Below are 23,024 nucleotides of genomic sequence, written 5' to 3'. Positions count from 1 at the left end.
GGTCGGTGGTTTTCTCTGGGCACTCCGGCTTCCTCCACCAATAAAAACTGACCGCCACGAAATAGCCCAAAAGTGGTGCTTAAAAGTGGCATTAAAACACCAACAATCAACAATCAAGGTAATGTTAATTCATAATTTATGTGTTGCTTTTATTATTTTGAAATTGCAACCGAAAAGTTGTCACAAAAATGAACCTCAAATTTTAAATTTAAAAAGCATTATCTGTATGTAGCATTTTAAGAAATCAAAATATTGTCCACTGTTCAACAGTAAGAAATCAAAATATTGTCCACTGATCGAGTCAGAAATCAAAATATTGTCCACTGTTCAACAGTCAGAAATCAAAATATTGTCCACTGTTCAACAGTCAGAAATCAAAATATTGTCCACTGTCCGACAGAATAATAAATGTACACAAAAATTTCTGAATTCACAGTCAGTAAGAAGATACCAAAGTAATTCACCTTATCGCTATTTGTCCGCCATTACTGGACATCACAAAAGTTCCTGTAAAATTTTGACGTCATAATAGAAAATATCTGATGCCACAATGGAAAAAGTGATTGTTGTATGACATCAAAAGTTCAAGCGGGACTGATTCTCGGGTCAAGTGGGACAGATTTCCAAATAGCGATAAGGTGTATAAACAAAGAAAAATCGTCACAGCTATAACAGAGTATAGACATTCATTCCAAATAGAAATAACTTTTTTTTAATTTAAAAGTGTACGACATATTAAATTTTAGACATAAGTCAATCTGTCCATTGTAGACCGATATACTGGTATATAAAACAATACACATCTGTCAGTTCTTCTATCTGAAAGTAGAAATATATATCTTATTAATAAGATGTCTTTAACAATTAATCTGAATAATAATTTCCCAACCTCTTATATTTCTTATTGATAAATTTATTATGATTGTCAAAACAAAGAGGAAAAGATTGCACACACTGAAATGTCTCGCATTATGTATAATGTTGACAGCTTTTGAGATAAAAATGAGTATCACAAAGACTTCATGGTGATCAATAAACCATGAAAATGAGGTCAAGTTCAGATGACCCCTGTCACATTCTGTATGTGCCTATCCAAAGTGAAGAGCCTGTAATGCAGTGGTTATCATTTGTTGCTGTACATCATATTTCTTTTCCTTTTATTGTTTTGTACATAATTCAGTGGTTATCATTTGTTGCTGTACATCATATTTCTTTTCCTTTTATTGTTTTGTACATAATTCAGTGGTTATCATTTGTTGCTGTACATCATATTTCTTTTCCTTTTATTGTTTTATACATAATTCAGGCTTTTAGGTCTTTCGTTTTAAATGTTTTACATTTTTCATTTCGGGGCCTTTTTAGCTTGTTATGCAAATGGGTTTAGCTCATTGTTGAAGACCTTTACGTTGACCAATAGTTGCTAACTTCTATGTCATTTGATCTCTGAAAGAGAGATGTCTCATTGCCAATCATACCCTATCTTCTTTTTATAATGAGCACCTAATTACACCTATGGAATGGAATTAACCTATAACTGAATTACTCTTGTATATTCAAGAAACTGAACACATAAATTGAAGAATATTTACGACTTTAGCAGTAGGTTTGCCAGCTCCATGTCCAGACTTTGTATCCACACGTATTACTAATGGGTTGGTCTGTAAACAAATATATTATTTCAGTTATGATGTAATTGAGTTAGAATTACAATCAATGTTTGATATTAAAGTTTATCATTTCATCAGGTAAAATAATTTTATCCGACTTACTGCCTTCTGTAACTGGAACCATTCTTTAATGAAGTGTTTACAGATTTTGTTTTTAAAGTCTTCTGTGATAGATGTTAATTTATAAAGGCTCCTTTCTTTTTAAAATTTTATTTTGTGTCTTAACTGTCCCGCTCCTTTCTTTTTAGAATTTTATTTTGTGTCTTAACTGTCGCCAACATCCACTTTTGGAGTAAGATATATGTTAAACGACCCTTCTACTAATACTACACAATGATTAGTACTATATTCAATCAGTAATATATTCTACACAATGATTAGTACTATATTCAATCAGTAATATATACTACACAATGATTAGTACTATATTCAATCAGTAATATATTCTACACAATGATTAGTACTATATTCAATCAGTAATATATTCTACACAATGATTAGTACTATATTCAATCAGTAATATATTCTACACAATGATTAGTACTATATTCAATCAGTAATATATTCTACACAATGATTAGTAATATATACTACACAATGACTAGTACCATATTCAATCAGTAATATATACTACACAATGACTAGTACTATATTCAATCAGTAATATATACTACACAATGATTAGTACTATATTCAATCACTAATATATACTACACAATGATTAGTACTATATTCAATCAGTAATATATTCCACACAATGATTAGTACTATATTCAATCAGTAATATATTCTACACAATGATTAGTACTATATTCAATCAGTAATATATTCTACACAATGATTAGTACTATATTCAATCAGTAATATATTCTACACAATGATAAGTACAATCTGTAATATATTCTACACAATGATTAGTACTATATTCAATCAGTAATATATTCTACACAATGACTAGTACTATATTCAATCAGTAATATATACTACACAATGACTAGTACCATATTCAATCAGTAATATATACTACACAATGATTAGTACTATATTCAATCAGTAATATATACTACACAATGATTAGTACTATATTCAATCACTAATATATACTACACAATGATTAGTACTATATTCAATCAGTAATATATTCTCTACACAATGACTAGTACTATATTTAATCAGTAATATATACTACACAATGACTAGTACCATATTCAATCAGTAATATATACTACACAATGATTAGTACTATATTCAATCAGTAATATATTCTACACAATGATTAGTACTATATTCAATCAGTAATATATTCTACACAATGATTAGTACTATATTCAATCAGTAATATATTCTACACAATGATTAGTACTATATTCAATCAGTAATATATACTACACAAGTAATATATACTGCACAATGATTAGTACTATATTCAATCAGTAATATATACTACACAATGACTAGTACTATATTCAATCAGTAATATATACTACACAATGATTAGTACTATATTCAATCAGTAATATATTCTACACAATGATTAGTACTATATTCAATCAGTAACATATTCTACACAATGATTAGTACTATATTCAATCAGTAATATATACTACACAATGATTAGTACTATATTCAATCAGTAATATATTCCACACAATGATTAGTACTATATTCAATCAGTAATATAAATGATTAGTACTATATTCAATCAGTAATATATTCTACACAATGATTAGTACTATATTCAATCAGTAATATATTCTACACAATGATTAATACTATATTCAATCAGTAATATATTCTACACAATGATTAGTACTATATTCAATCAGTAATATATTCTACACAATGATTAATACTATATTCAATCAGTAATATATTCTACACAATGATTAGTACTATATTCAATCAGTAATATATACTACACAATGATTAGTACTATATTCAATCAGTAATATATTCTACACAATGATTAGTACTATATTCAATCAGTAATATATACTACACAATGATTAGTACTATATTCAATCAGTAATATATACTACACAATGATTAGTACTATATTCAATCAGTAACATATTCCACACAATGATTAGTACTATATTCAATCGGTAATATATTCTACACAATGATTAGTACTATATTCAATCAGTAATATATTCCACACAATGACTAGTACTATATTCAGTCAGTAATATATACTACACAATGATTAGTACTATATTCAATCAGTAATATATACTACACAATGATTAGTACTATATTCAATCAGTAATATTCAATCAGTAATATATACTACACAATGACTAGTACTATATTCAATCAGTAATATATACTACACAATGATTAGTACTATATTCAATCAGTAATATATTCTACACAATGATTAGTACTATATTCAATCAGTAATATATACCACACAATGATTAGTACTATATTCAATCAGTAATATATTCTACACAATGATTAGTACTATATTCAATCAGTAATATATTCTACACAATGAACCATAACATCAAACACACACGACATGTTTTTGTAATCAGCTGTTTTGAAAATTAGCCATTGCTGGTGTTTGACCAGGCCTGGTTCTATACACATCTTTTTTAAGATATTGCTTGAAATACTTTCTTACTACAGGAATGAATCACAATTCTATATAGACACACTCCTACATAGTCATGATAGTAGGATGGCTTATGCGCTAAATACATCCTCATATACTAAAATGTCATATCCACAAAAAATATACCATTTATCCAATAATTCATGCATATAAATATTTATAAAAACATGTTGTACATATCTGGTGCTGTCATATACATGTTTATACATCTGTGCATTACTTTCTTTCATCATTAACTGTTGTCAATTGTGGATTTGTCAACACCAATTTGTAGTACACCCAATAATTACCTGTTTTTCACAACCAGACATCACATGTTGTAATTCAGCTATATACTTCAATGAATGAAGGGGGACAACTCTATCATCATGGTCCCCTGTTAGCAGTAGTGTTGCGGGGTACTGTGAAGCTCCTTCTGGTACCTTTATATTATGCAGAGGTGAATATCTGTCAATAAATTTTAATATACTTTCAGATTCCAATAAGACAGAAGACGTATCCATTAACTACTAATTGACCAGAATATTGTTGAGAAGTAGAATCTTGATAAAATATTCTGATAAATCATTACAATAGTTGTTGAATTTATCCACTAATTCTACACAGCCTTCGTGACAGGTGCACCATGTGGAGCAGGATCTGCTTACCCTTCCGGAGCACCTGAGATCACCCCCAGTTTTTGGTGGGGTTCGTGTTGCTCAGTCTTTAGTTTTTTATATTGTGTTTTGTGTACTATTGTTTGTCTGTTTGTCTTTCCTTTTTAGCCATGGCGTTTTCAGTTTATTTTCAACTTATGAGTTTGAATGTCCCTTTGGTATCTTTCACCGTTCTTTTATGAAGTCTCATATGTTTTTTTGTTGTTGGATTGGCATTTACAAATTTTCTCAGGTTTATTTCATGTGAATTACGTTTACACACAACATTCTTAAATTATGATAAAATATTTTATGTTAAATTAATGTGAATATTTTGAACAAAAGCAGACTAATAGTTAGTACCAATTCTTCTATAATCATCCTGTATAAAAATATTGATAGCAATGAATTTCTTGAAAGATTTAAAGTGAAATGTAAACAATAGGTACAATCATGACATTCTAATTCATGGACAGCTATTTTATAGGTTTAAGGAGAGTATAATATATGATACTCTTTCCCCCAAAAAGAGTAAGATGTAAAAGATAAAATTTAGAGTTGTTCTATAAAATTGTAGTACATATTCCATTACTTTTATACGAAGGTGTAACAGAATTTCTACATACATGTATCTGTATTCCCTTTTCTAAAGTACAGAGAATTTTGTACATTTCAAATAAAGCAAAATATTTGTAAATTTCACTATTCTCTTACTTTATAAGATAGTTAAATTCCTCAGGTTTATCAGCACATCCAAAATCTGTTGTCCATGCATGACCAATAGTAAACATGTGGAACTTCAACATATCCATAACTCTATAAAAAATAAAAAAAACTTCAAACTTGTGGAACTTCAACATATCAATAACTCTATAAATAATAAATAAAAAGTTCAAACTTGTGGATCTTTAACATATCAATAATTCTATAAATAATAAATAAAAAGTTCAAACTTGTGGAACTTCAGCATATCCATAACTCTAGAAATAATAAATAAAAAGTTCAAACTTGTGGAACTTCAACATATGATATCCATAACTCTATAAATAATAAATAAAACGTTCAAACTTGTGGAACTTCAACATATGATATCCATAACTCTAGAAATAATAAATTAAAAGTTCAAACTTGTCATGCTTGTGGAGCTTCAACATATGATATCCATAACTCTAGAAATAATAAATAAAAAGTTCAAACTTGTGGAACTTCATTATATCCATAACTCTAGAAATAATAAACAAAAAGTTCAAACTTGTGGAACTTTATTATATCCATAACTCTATAAATAATAAATAAAAAGTTCAAACTTGTGGAACTTCAACATATCCATAACTCTATAAATAATAAATAAAAGTTTCAAACTTGTGTAACTTCAACATATTCATAACTCTATAAATAATAAATAAAAGTTTCAAACTTGTGTAACTTCAACATATCCATAACTCTATAAATAATAAATAAAAAGTTCAAACTTGTGGAACTTCAACATATCTATAACTCTATAAATAATGAATAAAAAGTTCAAGTCAAAAGTATGTTGTCAATGCATTACCAATAGTAAACTTGTGGAACTTCAACATATCCATAACTCTTTAAATAACAAATAAAAACTTCAATTGTTTTTAAAATAGTCATAGTATTTTGTCCTATATTAATATTATTTAAACATTAAATTATATTTGTAGCCACAGAAAAGATTATCAGGCCAAAATTAAAATTAAGTTTGTTTCCCCTTACCCGACGGACCCACTAAAAATCCGCCGACTGAAATAATTTTTTCGAAAATCACGTTGTTGTTTTTTTTTTTTTCCATTTCCTTGAATGGTCCGTATTTTCAACATTCCGCGAAATCATTGTCGCCTGTGTGTTTGCAGCAAAGGGTAAACAACGTATGCAAGGATACTGAAATTGGAATGGAATAATGTTTTAAATAAATGCATCCGAGCAATCGTAACTACTCTGCTATTCTAGCAACGCCTCCAATAACAAAATGCATAGCGAGAATGGTCGAGTAGTTACGATTGCGCATCTGAGCTCACCCTTGAGCTTAAATGTTAGGCCTGGTGTTTCTGGTAAATCCCTGAGTTCGCCTTCATCAGTGGTCGACTCAATAAGTTGTATATTGGTGTGCTATTTATGCTATTTTGTTTCATTTCGTATGTTATATTGGACCATACACCAGTTGTCTTTGGATAAAATAGTAGTTGATTTTTTTTCGAGCTCAGTATCATATTGTGTTGTGAAAAGTCGAGATGACTATACCGGTAATGCTTTGATAACAGTTCTTGTAAGTTTTTATGTCTTTTATAAGCTTTAATGGGCTGATGATTAAATATGGTCACACATTCAGGGTTTTGTGAAATAAGATGCCAGTGTTTTATTATTATATTTTTAGTTTCTGTATAGATGGGTTGAATTTTGTTAACATTACTAGCGGTTGCTCCCGTTTCGCTGGGCGATGTGTTAGCAAGTTTTCCCTTTCTGTATTTTGTGTTTGATAAAAAAAAATCATTGATTTCAGATATTTGATATCCTCGTTTGAGCTTCTTACTGTTTTTTTAAGATCAGTTTTGCTGCTTGTGTTTCTGAGATACCTCAATACTTCACCCTTGATAAATCCTTTCAATGAAAACACTTTTTGGGTGTGAGCTGTGTCTGTGCAGATATTGATATGTTTCAGTTGGTTTGATATTGGTTTTAATGTCTTGTATCATACTATGCCTTCGTTAAAGAATCTTTCTCCTTTGTATAATTATGACAGTGTCTAAGAATATTGTTTCATTACAGGAAAATTCGTAGGTGAACTTCAACTATCATTATCATTTTGTATCTCTGTGTTGAAAGCGTTGTAAAATGTGTTCAAGAATTAACAAACATTGTAAGGTCTGCTAACTCAGCGAATGCTGATCCGCACATAGGCACGCCCAAGGTTTCATGGTAAAGTTTATTGTTAAAAATAAATTCATAGTTTTCTAGAATAAGCCTTAATAGGCATAGCCATACTCGCTTGGATCACGGTTTGTGGCTTCTAGTATTTCCTTAAATGAAAAACAAGTGTATATATTTTTTGCATCGAATGTTACTAGGTAGCAGTCTCGTTGGGGTTTTATATTTTCAATTGAATTAATAAAACTATAAGAAAAATATAGAACCGTGTCTCAATTTATATGTAGTCTACTCTAAGTCACAAAGACTTATATATTTACAAACATTTTCTAGTCTGAAATTGTAAGGTCTTCTAGTCATGCATAATACGTTATACAGTATGTTGTTTTAGTATCAATAAAGTTCAATTTGTTGTTTTTCTGTGTTTTCCTGTGTGTTAGATATATTTCAGGGATTTTCTCTAAAAAAAAAAAAAAAAAAAAGCTGACCTACCTACCCACTTCCAAAATGGTGGGTAGGGTAAGGGGAAACAAAGATATTTTTAATTGCGGCCTCATAAGCAGGGCAGTATATTCTATCTTACACCACATGTACATTGTTTAAGGCAGCAAAGAACCAAATCTTCTCTTAAAAACCCACAAATGTTTGATGATCTATATCATTATCAACAGGTTTATACTTACAACATGACCAGTGCCACGTGTGGAGCAACATGACCAGTGACACATGTGGAGCAACATGACCAGTGACACATGTGGAGCAACATGACCAGTGACACATGTGGAGCAACATGACCAGTGCCACAGGTGGAGCAACATGACCAGTGCCACATGTGGAGCAACATGACCAGTGCCACATGTAGAGCAACATGACCAGTGCCACATGTGGAGCAACATGACCAGTGACACATGTGGAGCAACATGACCAGTGACACATGTGAAGCAACATGACCAGTGCCATGTGTGGAGCAACATGACCAGTGACACATGTGGAGCAACATGACCAGTGCCACATGTGGAGCAACATGACCGGTGCCACGTGAGGAGCAACATGACCAGTGCTACGTGTGGAGCAACATGACTAGTGCCACGTGAGGAGCAACATGACCGGTGCCACAGGTGGAGCAACATGACCAGTGCCACATGTGGAGCAACATGACCAGTGACACATGTGGAGCAACATGACCAGTGACACATGTGAAGCAACATGACCAGTGCCATGTGTGGAGCAACATGACCAGTGACACATGTGGAGCAACATGACCAGTGCCACGTGTGGAGCAACATGACCAGTGCCACGTGAGGAGCAACATGACCGGTGCCACGTGAGGAGCAACATGACCAGTGCTACGTGTGGAGCAACATGACCAGTGCCACGTGAGGAGCAACATGACCGGTGCCACAGGTGGAGCAACATGACCAGTGCCACATGTGGAACAACATGACCAGTGCCACATGTGGAGCAAGATCTGCTTACCCTTCCAGAGCTGGTTTTTTTGGTGAGGTTCATGTTGCTATGTCTTATAATAGTTTTCTTTATTATACTTCACGTAAAAATGCAATATTTTGATTGGCTTATATGAGGGTGTTAATTTACTCTATTCTATGGTAAATACTCTATTACCCTTCATGGAGACGCTTGATCAAGTGTGCGCTTTATTAAATACGGATGGTTGTTATGTACAAGACGTCATAGTTATTACTTTGAATTTGAAATTTAATCGACAGTAATAACAGAACATTCAGTATAATAAATTAAATAACACATATCTGAGAGGGTGATAGAGCAGATTGTTACCCCTCGAAAAGACAGTTGACAATGTTTTCTCGGGGTAACAATCTGCTCTATCACCCTCTCAACTATGTGTTATTTATATAATGTTGTGTATTGTATACTGTTGTTTGTCTTTGGTTCTTTTTTCGTTTTTTGACATGTTTCTGTCAGTTTGTCATCAACCTATCAGTTTAAATATGCCTTTGGTATCTTCCACCTCTGTTGTGCATCTACATACAATATCAATCCTTTGTAACAAGCAATGTCAAATCTACATGAAATTAACCAGGAAGAATAAAAAATATAGCTAACAGTTGCACAGTGACAGTGACTTACCCAACTTGATTTATAACACAACCAAACAGATCTGGTCTCTGATTGGCACAGGCAGCCACAAGTAAGCCTCCATTTGATCCACCATTGATTGTTATTCTACAAAAGACACTCAATCATTCAATGTCAGACACCAGAAAATCAACAATGATAATTGAAATGAAAGTTACCTTCATCAGTATTCCCTTCAGATATAAACGGGTGACATGACCAACTTATTATATAAATCTGACAATTGGGCCATTTTCTTGGACCAATTGTACATCTTGTTTGTTAGTTTTTGCAAGTCTATTTTTTTCAGAGAAGTTTGTTTGGTGTTAGGGTAGATCTGGTGTAAAATCGTTCCATAATTTTAACAATTCCTGTTATTGTATTCTTGTAAATTAAAAATGAGAAAACTAGAATACTATTACCAGTATATTAATTTTACTACTATCTTTTCTTTCTTTTTTTATTTAATATATACTGATTTTATTAACTAGAGGCTCTAAAGAGCCTGTGTCGCTCACCTTGGTCTATGTGCATATTAAACAATGGACACAGATGGATTCATGACAAAATTGTGTTTTGGTGATGGTGATGTGTTTGTAGATCTTACTTTACTGAACATTCTTGCTCCTTACTATTATCTCTATCTATAATGAACTTGGCCCAGTAGTTACAGTGGAAAATATTTTGTAAAAATTTACAAAAATTTACAAAATTTATGAAAATTGTAAAAAATTGACTATAAAGGGCAATAACTCCTTAAGGGGTCAATTGACAATTGTGGTCATGTTGACTTATTTGTAGATCTAACTTTGCTGTACATTATTGCTGTTTACAGTTTATCTTTATCTATTATAATATTCAAGATAATAACCAAAAGCTGCAAAATTTTCTTAAAATTACCAATTCAGGGGCAGCAACCCAACAACATGTTGCCTGATTGGTCTGAAAATTTCAGGGCAGATAGATCTTGACCTAATGAACAATTTTATACCATCAGATTTGCTCTAAATGCTTTGGTTTCAGAGATATGAGCCAAAAACTGCATATTACCCTATGTATTATTTTTTTGCTATGTCGGCCATCTTGGTTTGCGGGCAGGGTCATCGGACACATTTTTTAAACTAGATACCCTAATGATGATTGTGGACAATTTTGGTTAAATTTTTCTTAGTAGTTTCAGAGGAGAAGATTTTTGTAAAAGATTACAAAAATTTACGAAAAATGGTTAAAAATTGACTATAAAGGGCAATAACTCCTTAAGGGGTCAACTGACCATTTTGGTCAAGTTGACTTATTTGTAGATCATACTTAGCTGAACATTATTGCTGTTTACAGTTTATCTCTATCTATAATAATATTCAAGATAAAAACCAAAAACGGCAAAATTTCCTTAAAATTACCAATTCAGGGGCAGCAACCCAACAATGGGTTGTCCGATTCATCTGAAAATTTCAGGGCAGATAGATCTTGACCTGATAAACAATTTTACCCCATGTCAGATTTGCTCTAAATGCTTTATATTCAGAGATATAAGCCAAAATCTACATTTTACCCCTATGTTCTATTTTTAGCCATGGCGGCCATCTTGGTTGGTTGGCGGGGTCATCGGACACATTTTTTAAACTAGATACCCCAATGATGATTGTGGCCAAGTTTGGTCAAATTTGGCCCAGTAGTTTCAGAGGAGAAGATTTTTGTAAAAGTTTACGGACGACGGACGACGGACGCAGGACGACGGACGCAAAGTGATGAGAAAAGCTCACTTGACCTTTCAGGTCAGGTGAGCTAAAAATCACTTTTCAATTACATGTACTATAAGTTTCTAACCTTTTAGCGCAAGTGTAATTAGATTTAATCAGATATTCAGCTGCCGCCTGGAAATCATTAAAAACATTCTGTTTGTTGGCTAACATCCCACCTTTATGCCAAGTCTCACCATATTCTCTACAGAATAAAATAAAACAATAAAAATATTCTGTTTGTTGGCCAAAATCCCTCCCGACCATATCTTTTACAGAATAAAATAAACATAAACACATTCTGTTTGTTGGCAAACATCCATTCTTTATGCCAAGTCTCACCATATTCCCTACAGAATAAAATAAAACAATAAAAGTATTCTGTTTGTTGGCTAACATCCCACCTTTATGCCAAGTCTCACCATATTCTCTACAGAATAAAATAAAACAATAAAAATATTCTGTTTGTTGGCCAAAATCCCTCCCGACCATATCTTTTACAGAATAAAATAAACATAAACACATTCTGTTTGTTGGCTAACATCCATTCTTTATGCCAAGTCTCACCATATTCCCTACAGAATAAAATAAAACAATAAAAGCATTCTGTTTGTTGCCTAACATCCCTCCTCTTTCCCAAGTCTAATTAAGTAAGAAAGCAAAGGTTTATCCAATCGACCAATCGGGTGAAAGAAAATCGTGGATAAAAATATGTACAATCCTCTCCCCTGATACGGACAACAGCAATAAATCCACCCAGGTGTTGACGTAATCAGAAAATAGAAAAGTTTTAATTAACAAGATGTACATATCCTATTCTCTGATATTGGCAACATCATAGACTACATCCAGGTGTTAAAGGTCAACCAATTGTGAGATAGAGAACCTTTGATTGATAGATATACATACCCTCCTCCTCTGATATTGGCAACAGCATAGACTCCTCCCAGGTGTTGAAGATAGACCAATCGTGAGACAGAGAAGCTTGGAGTGATAGCTATATTAAATCCTCCATACCCATACAACATGACAGGATTGTTACCATCTAATTTGACACCCTACAATGTATTCAAACTTTTGAAGCTTACGGTCTTTAAGAATGTCAATAGGACTTCCCACTAATATTACTTATAAATATTCAACTAAGTATTAATTTTTCTTACAGTCAAATTTAACATAATAATAATAAAAGTACTTAGGAAATTTTTCTTCAATCAACAAAAAAATTGGTACCCACGAAAATAAAGAAATCCACAGTATTACACCTACCTTTTAAATTCTTGATAAAACAATACATGAGCTGCATTGGATACAAAACAACTTTATGCACATGTATAAGACTTTGATTGATTTTGGAACATTCAAATACTAAATAAAGGATGAAATTTGGTCTGTTTTGTAGGGTTCTTATAACAACTAAATTTCAAAACAGTTACAGACTTTCTGTATAGATTTCTCAACCCGAAATAGGTCAACAGATGTATTGATATTCATTTGCATAAGGTTGATTTCTAACCGACGCAGCCCACATATTGTTGGTTTATCCAGGAAAAGTTCCCAATTGAAAATAAATTGTCATAATGATTGGATTAACAATGTTGTTCGAGTTAAAAACACTTAAACAAACAAATAAGAAAATCTGACACAAACCTTTTTAAGCACAATAAACATTGGTATCTTAGTGCCATCTTTACTAGGATAAAATACTTGTTTGGTCTCGAACTGGCTCAGATCAAAATTCTTGATCTTTATTTCTCGAAAGACCTAAAAAGTAGAAAATTCAGTTATAATGCATATATAAAAATAAGAAGATGTGGTACAATTGCCAATGAGACAACGCTTCGCCAGAGACAAAAAGAGATAGAAATTAACAAGTACAGAGCACTGTTAAAACTTTGACAATGAGCAAACCCCATACTGCTTAGTCAGCTATTAAAGGCCATGGAATGACAAATGTACAAACAATTCAAACGAGAACATGTTTTATATGATTAGGGGGCATAATAATATATATATTATTTGATATTTATAAAACATACGTCAAATCAAAATGAAATGACCAATTAAAGATTAAGCAGAACCATTCTTCTGATGTATTTTTTGAATGATGTGATGTATTTTCTAAAAAAAAAAATTCAAAATTGTTTACAAATAATAATAATAATTTATTCTATTAAAGTGTCACATACTTGTCTACAAAGTTATATACAGATTAAATAATATACATTGCACAATAATAAAATAAGACAAATATCCAGCCTTAATAGGCTTATGAGACACTATATATACAAATATATAAACTATTTAAAAATAAAAACCTTTAATACAAATTGTCAAACATAGTAAAATGTCAAAACTTTTATCAGAATTTTTCAAATACAAAAAAAATAAATGTGGATAGTGTCCACATGTGGACACAGATGATGCCCCCGCTTGCATATCATATAGTTATAAAGGGACATAACTGAAGAACGGTAAAAGTGACGCTACCCAAATTTGAACTTGATCTGAGTTTTGTGGTAATAAGCATTGTGTGTAAGTCTCATAACATTTGGTTGAGGCTAACTTAAGTAGAGAACAGAAACTAAAATTTCAGCAATTTTTCTATTTGTAAACACGCATAACTCTAGAACGGTTGTGTATATGTTTTACAACATTTGGTTGAGACAAACTAAAAAATTCAGCAATTTTTATGTTTATAAAGGGACATAACTCAAGAATGGTAAAAGTGTTGCCACCTAATTTCGTACTTAATCTGTATTATGTAGTAATAAGCATTGTGTATAAGTTTCATAACATTTGGTTGAGGCAAACTCAAGTTAGAGAACTGAAACAAAAAAATTGTACTTGATCCTTACTGAGTTTTGTGGTAATGAATATTGTGTATAGGTTTCATAATGTTTGGCTGGGGAAAACTTCAGTTACAGAATGGAAACTAAAAAATTTTGCAATCTTTTTATTTATAAAGGGGCATAACTCAATAATGGTTAAAGTGACACTACCCAAATTCAACTTGATCTGTGTTTTATCACTGGAAGTCAAAATTAAACATTGCATTGTATAAAGCAATGATTGTAGTTGATTCAACTATAATCATGGTCAAAGGAAGATAACTCCAATTTTAAAAATATATTATATAAACTTGATATTTAGAAGAAAATAAAAATTTTGCAATTTTTCCTTTTATAAAGGGGCACAACTCTAGATCGGTTAAAGTGACACCACCAAAATTCAAACTTGATCTGTGTTTTGTGGTAATAAGCATTGTGTATAAGTTTCATAACATTTGGTTGAGGCAAACTTAAGTTAGAGAACGGAAACCACTTTCGGGATGTACGTACGTACGTACGTACAGACGGACAAGGGTAAAACTTAATGCCCTCTCCGCTATGGCGGGGGCATAAAAAATATAAATGTAGATAGTGTCCACATGTGGATACAGATGATGCCCCCGCTTGCATATCATATAGTTATAAAGGGACATAACTGAAGAACGGTAAAAGTGACGCTACCCAAATTTAAACTTGATCTGTATTTTGTGGTAATAAGCATTCTGAATAAGTTTCATAACATTTGGTTGAGGCAAACTTAAGTTAAAGAAACGGAAACTAAAAATTTTGCAATTTTTACATTTATAAAGGAGCATAACTCTAGAACAGTTAAAGTGAAGCCACCAAAATTAAAACTTGATCTGTGTTTTGTGAAAATAAACATTTTGAATAAGTTTCATAACATTTGGTTTAGGCAAACTCAAGTTAGAGAACGGAAACCAACTTTGGGACGTACGTATGTACGTATGTACAGACGGACAAGGATAAAACTTAATGCCCCCACCGCTAAGGCGGGGGCATAAAAACTTTGAATAAAAACGACACAATTAAGTATGTCAAACAATTCTCCACCAAGAGTTACCTACCTTGGGTGTTTATGTATTGGTACTTATATCAGTGGTAGATCACATCTGGTGTCAGGAACAATACTCCACCAAGAGTTACCTACCTTGGGTGTATATGTATTGGTACTTATATCACAGTGGTAGATTACACCTGGTGTCAGGAACAATACTCCACCAAGAGTTACCTACCTTGGGTGTATATGTATTGGTACTTATATCACAGTAGTAGATTACACCTGGTGTCAGGAACGATACTCAATCAAGAGTTACCTACCATGGGTGTATATGCCCAGTAAACAGTATTCTAACACAATACAAATAATACTCTACCAAGAGTTACCTACCTTCGGTGTATATGTATTGGTACTTATATCACAGTGGTAGATCACACCTGGTGTAAGGAACGATACAAATTGGTAAAATATCTGAAATCAATAAAAAGTAAACTGTTAACACAGAGATATGTCTCGCCTATTTGTTATTTTGATAATGCAAATGTTGAAATTAAAATAGCAATACTTTAACATGTAAGTTATGCAAATATTCAAAGTCAATGAACCATGACTGAAGGTACAGGGCTAAACAATCTCCATGGAAATGAGATGTGCCAATGTTAATACAACTGCAAACCAAATACAATTGACTTTTCATAAGTCGTTCCCTTTAAACAAACCTAAACACAAACATTAACTTATAAACTATGTAAAAGGTTCAGTCAATGAACCATAATTAGGGGGTAGTGTTATATAATCTCCATGGAAATGAAACTTGCAAATGCCAATACATTTGTATACCGAATACCATTGACTTAACATTAGTGGTTCATCTTAAACTGAACAAATCACAAACTAATACATGTAAACTAAGCAAAAGTTTCAAAGTCAATAGACCATGACTGAGGGGTAGGGACCAAATTTTCTCCATGGAAATGAGATGTGCTAATGCTCATAAAACTGCATACCAATTATCATTGACCTACCACTAACGGTTCCCCTTAAACTGACCTAATCACAAACTAATACATGAAAACTAAGCAAAAGTTTCAAAGTCAATAGACCATGAATGAGGGGGCGGGGTCAAATAATCTCCATGGAAATGAGATATGCCAATGCTTATACAACTGCATACCAAATATCATTGACCTACCACTAGTGGTTCCCCATAAACTGACCTAATCACAAACTAATACATGTAAACTAAGCAAAGTTTCAAAGTCAATAGACCTGGACTGAGGGGGTGGGGCCAAATAATCTCCATGGTAATAAGATGTGCCAATGCTAATACAACTGCATACCAAATATCATTGACCTACCACAAGTGGTTCACCATGAACTAGACCTAATCACAAACTAATACATTGTTGACGCTGCCGCCGCCTGAAACAACATACTTATGTCTCGCTTTTTGACACTGTCAAGGCGAGACAAAAATCATAATTACCTGGTGTTTTTTACATCTTAATTATCCTTTTCATGCATTCAGACTTCCTTAATTTCTATGCAATTATTCAATTTTCATATACTAATATCAATTGATTGTTTTAAATTATTTCAACTGTGATATCTCCCTATTGTTCTAGATAGATAAGTATGCCTTTATTAATTTGTTATTAAAATACTTTCTCTACAGAATGCATATTTTTGCATTGGAAAAGGTCAGCACAAAGGTCATCTACAGGTGTTCACATCCAACCATGGAAGTGTGCAAAAGTAAAATCGATGTTGCCAGTAGTGTAAATATGTCCTCACAGAATATTTTCATTCCTAATCTGCTCTACAACTGTTTAAAAATAATCATGACTCAATACTTAAAATACTGTGGATTCATTATTATTAGTGGGATACCATTTATCATGGTTTTAGTGGGTACAGGTGAATCAAAAATTTAAATGTTCAATGAAGTACAATTTTTCTATGAAAAGTAAAGTTTTTCGCAATCCATGAAAACTGGTACCCTAGAAAATAAATGAATCCACTATACTAAGTATTTCTTAGCTTTAATACTTAATATTACCTCATGTTGCTTTTTCTTCCCTGAATAACCGGCCACTGTTCCCACATCTAATGGAAGTGTGGCATTTCTTTGTCCTGTGGCTAAATCATGAATGTATAATCTGTTCTGAAAAGAAAACACACAACATAATAGATATAAGAAGATGTGGTATAAGTGCCAATGAGACAACTCTCCATCCAATTCAAAATTTATAAAAGTAAACCAATGTCTAAATAGGTAGGGGGGTTTTGTGCACATTTTAACCCATCCACATCTACATTTTTGAGACTACCAAGTCAGGCTACATTAAATTGGTTTAACCCATCCAAATCTACATTTTTGAGATTGAAGTCAGGCTACATTAAAATGGTCTAACCCATCCACATCTTCATTTTGAAGCCATTGTAACTTTTATCATGTCAAGGTCGACCTCTGACCTATCTTAACATCCTCCAGATAACACAGTATAAGTTTACTGGTATTAACACAGGAGGCCCATTGTAACACACTTTTATCATGTCAAGGACGACCTCTGACCTACCTTAACATCCTCCAGATAACACAGTATTAGTTTATTAGTATTAACACACGAGGCCCATTGTAACACACTTTTATCATGTCAAGGAAGACCTCTGGCCTACCTTAACATCCTCCAGATAACACAGTATAAGTTTATTGGTATTAACACAGGAGGCCCATTGTAACACACTTTTATCATGTCAAGGTTGACCTCTGACCTACCTTAATATCCTCCAGATAACACAGTATAAGTTTATTGGTATTAACAAAGGAGGCCCATTGTAACACACTTTTATCATGTCAAGGTCGACCTCTGACCTACCTTAACATCCTCCAGATAACACAGTATAAGTTTATTGGTATTAACACAGGAGGCCCATTGTAGCACACTTTTTTCATCCTCTGGAACTAGGGTTGTCCATTTCTCCTGAATAACAATAGTCGAATCAATTTAATAATTCATCAAAACAACAATTTGCCACTTCAATCAAGCTGACTTTGCAGCAATAAATTTTTCCTGTCAAAATTGTTGAATTGACAGTAAACTGGGTTTTCTGTATTTTGAAAGGTGCTTTTAAGTTTTTGTTACCTGCCCAATTATATGCCTATTGATCAACAGTGTTCCAGCTAGGATTTCAAAAGGGCAGGGAGCCAATCATGAAAAGGGCACTTTAGCACGCTGATTGACAATTCAAAAAGGGCATGTCAAACATTGTCTTATGTAAACAGCAGGGATTTCAGCTAGGAGTTTTGAGGGCTATAGTCACTTTTACGCGAGATGAAAATCAGCCTTATTTTGGGTAACAGTAAGGGACCAAGGACGTATATTACTAGCTATACATGTATGCCCAAGACCTTCAATGACCAGGATCTTTGAAGGCCTTAAGCATGCTACAAATGTATGCAGTCATGGCATGATTTGACTGGTGTGATGATTGAATAAAAGATAAGAACGAGGATCCGCAAATTTAGTTCACAATTTCGGTTACTTTTAGAGGACATCCTGATCACAAGTTGATATTTGGAATTCATTTTTATAAACTTTGAACGATTAAAATGACTGTCTATTTTAATATTTATCAAGAGTAAATCATGTTTACATTCGATTTTTAAATGAAATGAAAACAAGATGTGACAAGTGGATAATAAATTTAGAATGAATCCGGATTCATCTACGGATTGGTTTGTGTTTAACAAAAAGGCAGGAAATTATCATTTTTTAAAATTAGGTTGCTCAGTAGAAATATATTTGTCTCTCTGGTTTAATTTGATACTAAATGATTTCCTATTTTACGTTTTTATGTCTATTAAATTTATAATAAAATGCTCCGCAGGGCGCAGCTTGATACGACCGCAGAGGTCGAACCCTGAACAGTTGGGGCAAGTATGGACACAACATTCAAACTTGATACAGCTCTGAATTTGGATTGTGATTAAATATTTGACACAGCATAGGTTTCTGACACAGAATGAATGTGGTCTAAGAACTTAAAAATTTTAAATTGGACATTCACCTATTATGGTCCAATATCCAAAATCTAAATACATGGTTAGATTCAGCATATCAAAGAACCCCAAGAATTCAATTTTTGGTGAAATCAAACAAAGTTTAATTTTGGACCCTTTTGACCTCAATGTGGACAAAGTTGATAACGGGGCCCAAAAATCAAAAATCTAAATACATGGTTAGATTCAGCATATCAAAGAACCCCATATATTCAATTTTTGTTGAAATCAAACAAAGTTTAATTTTGGACCCCGATTTGGACCAACTTGAAAACTGGGCCCATAATCAAAAATCTAAATACATGTTTAGATTCGGCATATCAAAGAACCCTAAGAATTCAATTTTTTTTTAAATCAAACTAAGTTTAATTTTGGACCCTTTGGACCTTAATGTAGACCAATTTGAAAACGGAACCTAAAATTAAGAATCTAAATACACGGTTATATTCGGCATATCAAAGAACCCCAATAATTCAATTTTAGATGAAATCAAACAAAGTTTAATTTTGGACCCTTTGGACCTCAATGTGGACCAATTTAAAAACGGGGCCCAAAATCCAAAAACTTAATACACGGTTAGATTCAGCATGTTAAAGAACCCCAAGAACTCAAGAATAAAACCCCACTGAAATTGGTCAAGAAATAAGCAATTTAAAGGAAGTATCTTCTTTTGCACAATACTGTACAATTGACAATTTCTTGCTATTGCGCAATATTGTGCTATTGAATATTTCTTGCTAATGTGCAATTGAAGATTTCTTGCTATTGCGCAATACTGTGCAATTGAAGATTTCTTGCTATTGTACAATACTGTGCAATTGAAAATTTCTTGCTATTGCACAATACTTATTATATAATAATTTACACATCCTGTTTGGTGTGTATCTCCTACCATATCATTATTATTTGCTTTTAAATATAAATCAGAAATAACCAAGTTAAAATGGAAAATTTTACAAGAAAGAAAAAAGGAAAGAAAAAAAAATCCCCCCCCAAATTTTTTGAACCCCCTTATGACTCATCACCCCCAAACTCAATCCCAGCCTTCCCTTTGTGGTATGGTACCTTGCAGTACAATTTCAGAGAGATCCATACACTTGGACACAAGTTATTGTCTGGAAACTAGAAAAATGCTTGTTTTTGCCCCTTTTTTGGCCCCTTATTCCTAATATTTTGAGGCAATTACCCCCAAAATCAATCCCAGCATTCCCTGTGTGATATGGAACCTTGTGGTACAATGTCAGAGAGATCCATACACTAACACACAAGTTATGTCTGGAAGTTACAAAAATGCTTATTTTTGGCCCCTTTTTGGCCCCTAATTCCTTAACTGTTGGTACCATAACCCCCAAAATCAATCCCAACCTTCCTTTTGTGGTATTGAACCTTATGGTAAAATTTCATAGAGATCCATTCACTTAAACTAAAGTTAGAGTGCGAAAACCAATGTGTCTTCGGACGACGCCGGACGATGACGACGACGACGACGACGCCAACGTCATACCAATATACGACCGCAAAATTTTTTTGTGGTCATATAAAATTACGTTCATGCATGCGCGGTACATGATAAAGAAAGCACATGTTTGAATCTTGAAAATATTTTTGAACGTTTTGAATTATGTTTTATTCTTTTTAATCGAAATTGTCGAAAGATTTTAATGAAAAGTTATATAAAATGTGACGAAAATACGTTCAAATGACGAAACAATGTCATCCGAGCTGCAATAAGTGATCGTGTGAGAAATTTTGAAATTAAAATGCGAACCCTCCAGGGAAAAACAATTTTGTTCAATTGACGAAACTACAAAAACATCTATGGATAAACATGATAAATGAACTGCAAATTGTGGTCTTTTTAGAAATATTGAAATTGAAATGCCGACTGACCGATTTTACTTGGAAAAATAATTATAATGGTCAATTATGATGTTTAATTAATTAGATTAGTGACCCATCCAATGGCATAAGCGGATTATCTGTAATCACAACTTATAACACCTTCTATTTATGTTAATTAGCTGAGGGTCATAAACTTGTCAGAAACATAAAGACAGGTAGAATTACAGTATTTTCATCAAAATATTACGACAATAAAGGCATGGACATGCGAAAAAAGGCAGGGCGTCAGAAAAAGGGCACAGGGTGGCAGTTGGGAAAGAGCGGGCAGACCACCCTGTGAAAACGATCAAGCTGGAACACTGGATCAAGGACCATAACTCAAGAACGGCAAAAGAGAAAATCGTCAATATCGAACTTAACCACCATTTTGTAATCAGTATCAGCATATTATAATTTTAAGAGTATTGGTTAAACTGTTCATAAGTAATTGACGGAAACAACATAAAGTGAAAACTTGTAATATCAAGAACCATAACTCCTGAATGGCAAAAATAAAAATTGTCCATATCAAATTTGACCACCAATTTGTTATCAGTAACAGCATATTTAAATTTTAAGAGCATTGGTTAAACTGTTCATAAGGAAGTGTAATTGCACAGAAACGACATTCAGTGCTATTTGTCAATCTATCAAGAACCATAACTCTTGAACAGTAAAAGTGATAATTGTCAATATCGATTTTGACCTCCATTTTGTCATCAGTATAAATCCATTAAAATTTGAAAAGCATTGATTAAACGGTTCATAAATTATTGCACAGAAACTGTTGGCAGCAGCCAGCAAATGCCATCCATACTTCACCAATATAATAACTGGTTTACCCTTCAGAAAACCAAGTTTAAAATTGGTTGAATATTAACTATATATTATTGATGTCAGATTTGACTTACCATTTCATAATCAGCCAAATCAATGTTAATCAGCTTGTATCTTGGTGACTTAAGATTGGTCTTAAATGTAAACACTGTCCCCTCGTTGGTAATGTACTACAAAAAAAGTTCTATAAATAATTTATCTCATTTAAATCTATCAAAGTCACAGCAATGAATTGAAAACTTCACTGATTAAGACAAATAATGTCTTGTATGATAGGTACCTAGTGAAAGTTTTTTTGTCATAAGAATTACAAAATCAGAACAGCAGTTCTAACGCTTAATATCATAAATCATCATACTGTAAACCGGGAAATTTTCGCGGCAGTTTTATTTTCGCTATTTTCGCGGTAAGAGTGGAAACGCGAAACTAAAACTTCCACGAATATTTCAAGGAAAACTGATTCAAAGAAAGAAACCCATCCATTAACATATACCAATAGGATTATGCACAGGGCCAATTTAGAACAACGGTTTTCAGGCGACAGATATTTGTCTATATCTCAAATTGAATTAAACTTTATTTCTAAATGAAAGGCAGTGTTAGAAATCAAAACATTTCAAATTAAAATGAAATCTATTTTCAACAAGCGGAATTTATTGATATTGTTATATAAACAACATTCGAGACAGTTATGAAAATGACACCTCATTTTTAAAATGATTACCACATTGTATCTGCTACACTGATTAA

The 23,024-nt window shown here is 32.6% G+C and overlaps 1 protein-coding gene across 1 annotated transcript in view; it reads right to left on the bottom strand.

Annotated features, from left to right (window-relative positions):
- Positions 1 to 667: 667 nt before the first annotated feature.
- The window catches only part of LOC127731984 (prolyl endopeptidase-like), a 37,478-nt gene continuing 15,121 nt past the window's right edge, over positions 668 to 23,024 (bottom strand). Inside the window, exons 8-19 of the mRNA XM_052240976.1 lie at positions 22,349 to 22,444; positions 18,373 to 18,477; positions 17,553 to 17,657; positions 15,884 to 15,964; positions 13,295 to 13,408; positions 12,554 to 12,702; positions 11,733 to 11,849; positions 9,918 to 10,013; positions 5,637 to 5,738; positions 4,578 to 4,734; positions 1,590 to 1,658; positions 668 to 819 (exon numbers count right to left, since the gene is read on the bottom strand). Of these exons, the coding sequence (XP_052096936.1) occupies positions 754 to 819; positions 1,590 to 1,658; positions 4,578 to 4,734; positions 5,637 to 5,738; positions 9,918 to 10,013; positions 11,733 to 11,849; positions 12,554 to 12,702; positions 13,295 to 13,408; positions 15,884 to 15,964; positions 17,553 to 17,657; positions 18,373 to 18,477; positions 22,349 to 22,444 (1,257 nt within the window). The 3' untranslated portion in view covers positions 668 to 753. The remainder of the gene's footprint in view (positions 820 to 1,589; positions 1,659 to 4,577; positions 4,735 to 5,636; positions 5,739 to 9,917; positions 10,014 to 11,732; positions 11,850 to 12,553; positions 12,703 to 13,294; positions 13,409 to 15,883; positions 15,965 to 17,552; positions 17,658 to 18,372; positions 18,478 to 22,348; positions 22,445 to 23,024) is intronic.

This window comes from Mytilus californianus, unplaced genomic scaffold, assembly GCF_021869535.1.
Source record: "Mytilus californianus isolate M0D057914Y unplaced genomic scaffold, xbMytCali1.0.p SCAF_21, whole genome shotgun sequence".
Classification (NCBI taxonomy): Eukaryota; Metazoa; Mollusca; class Bivalvia; order Mytilida; family Mytilidae; genus Mytilus; species Mytilus californianus.
The sequence above is the reverse complement of the archived record's forward strand: the minus strand, read 5'-3'. Positions and strand labels throughout refer to the sequence as shown.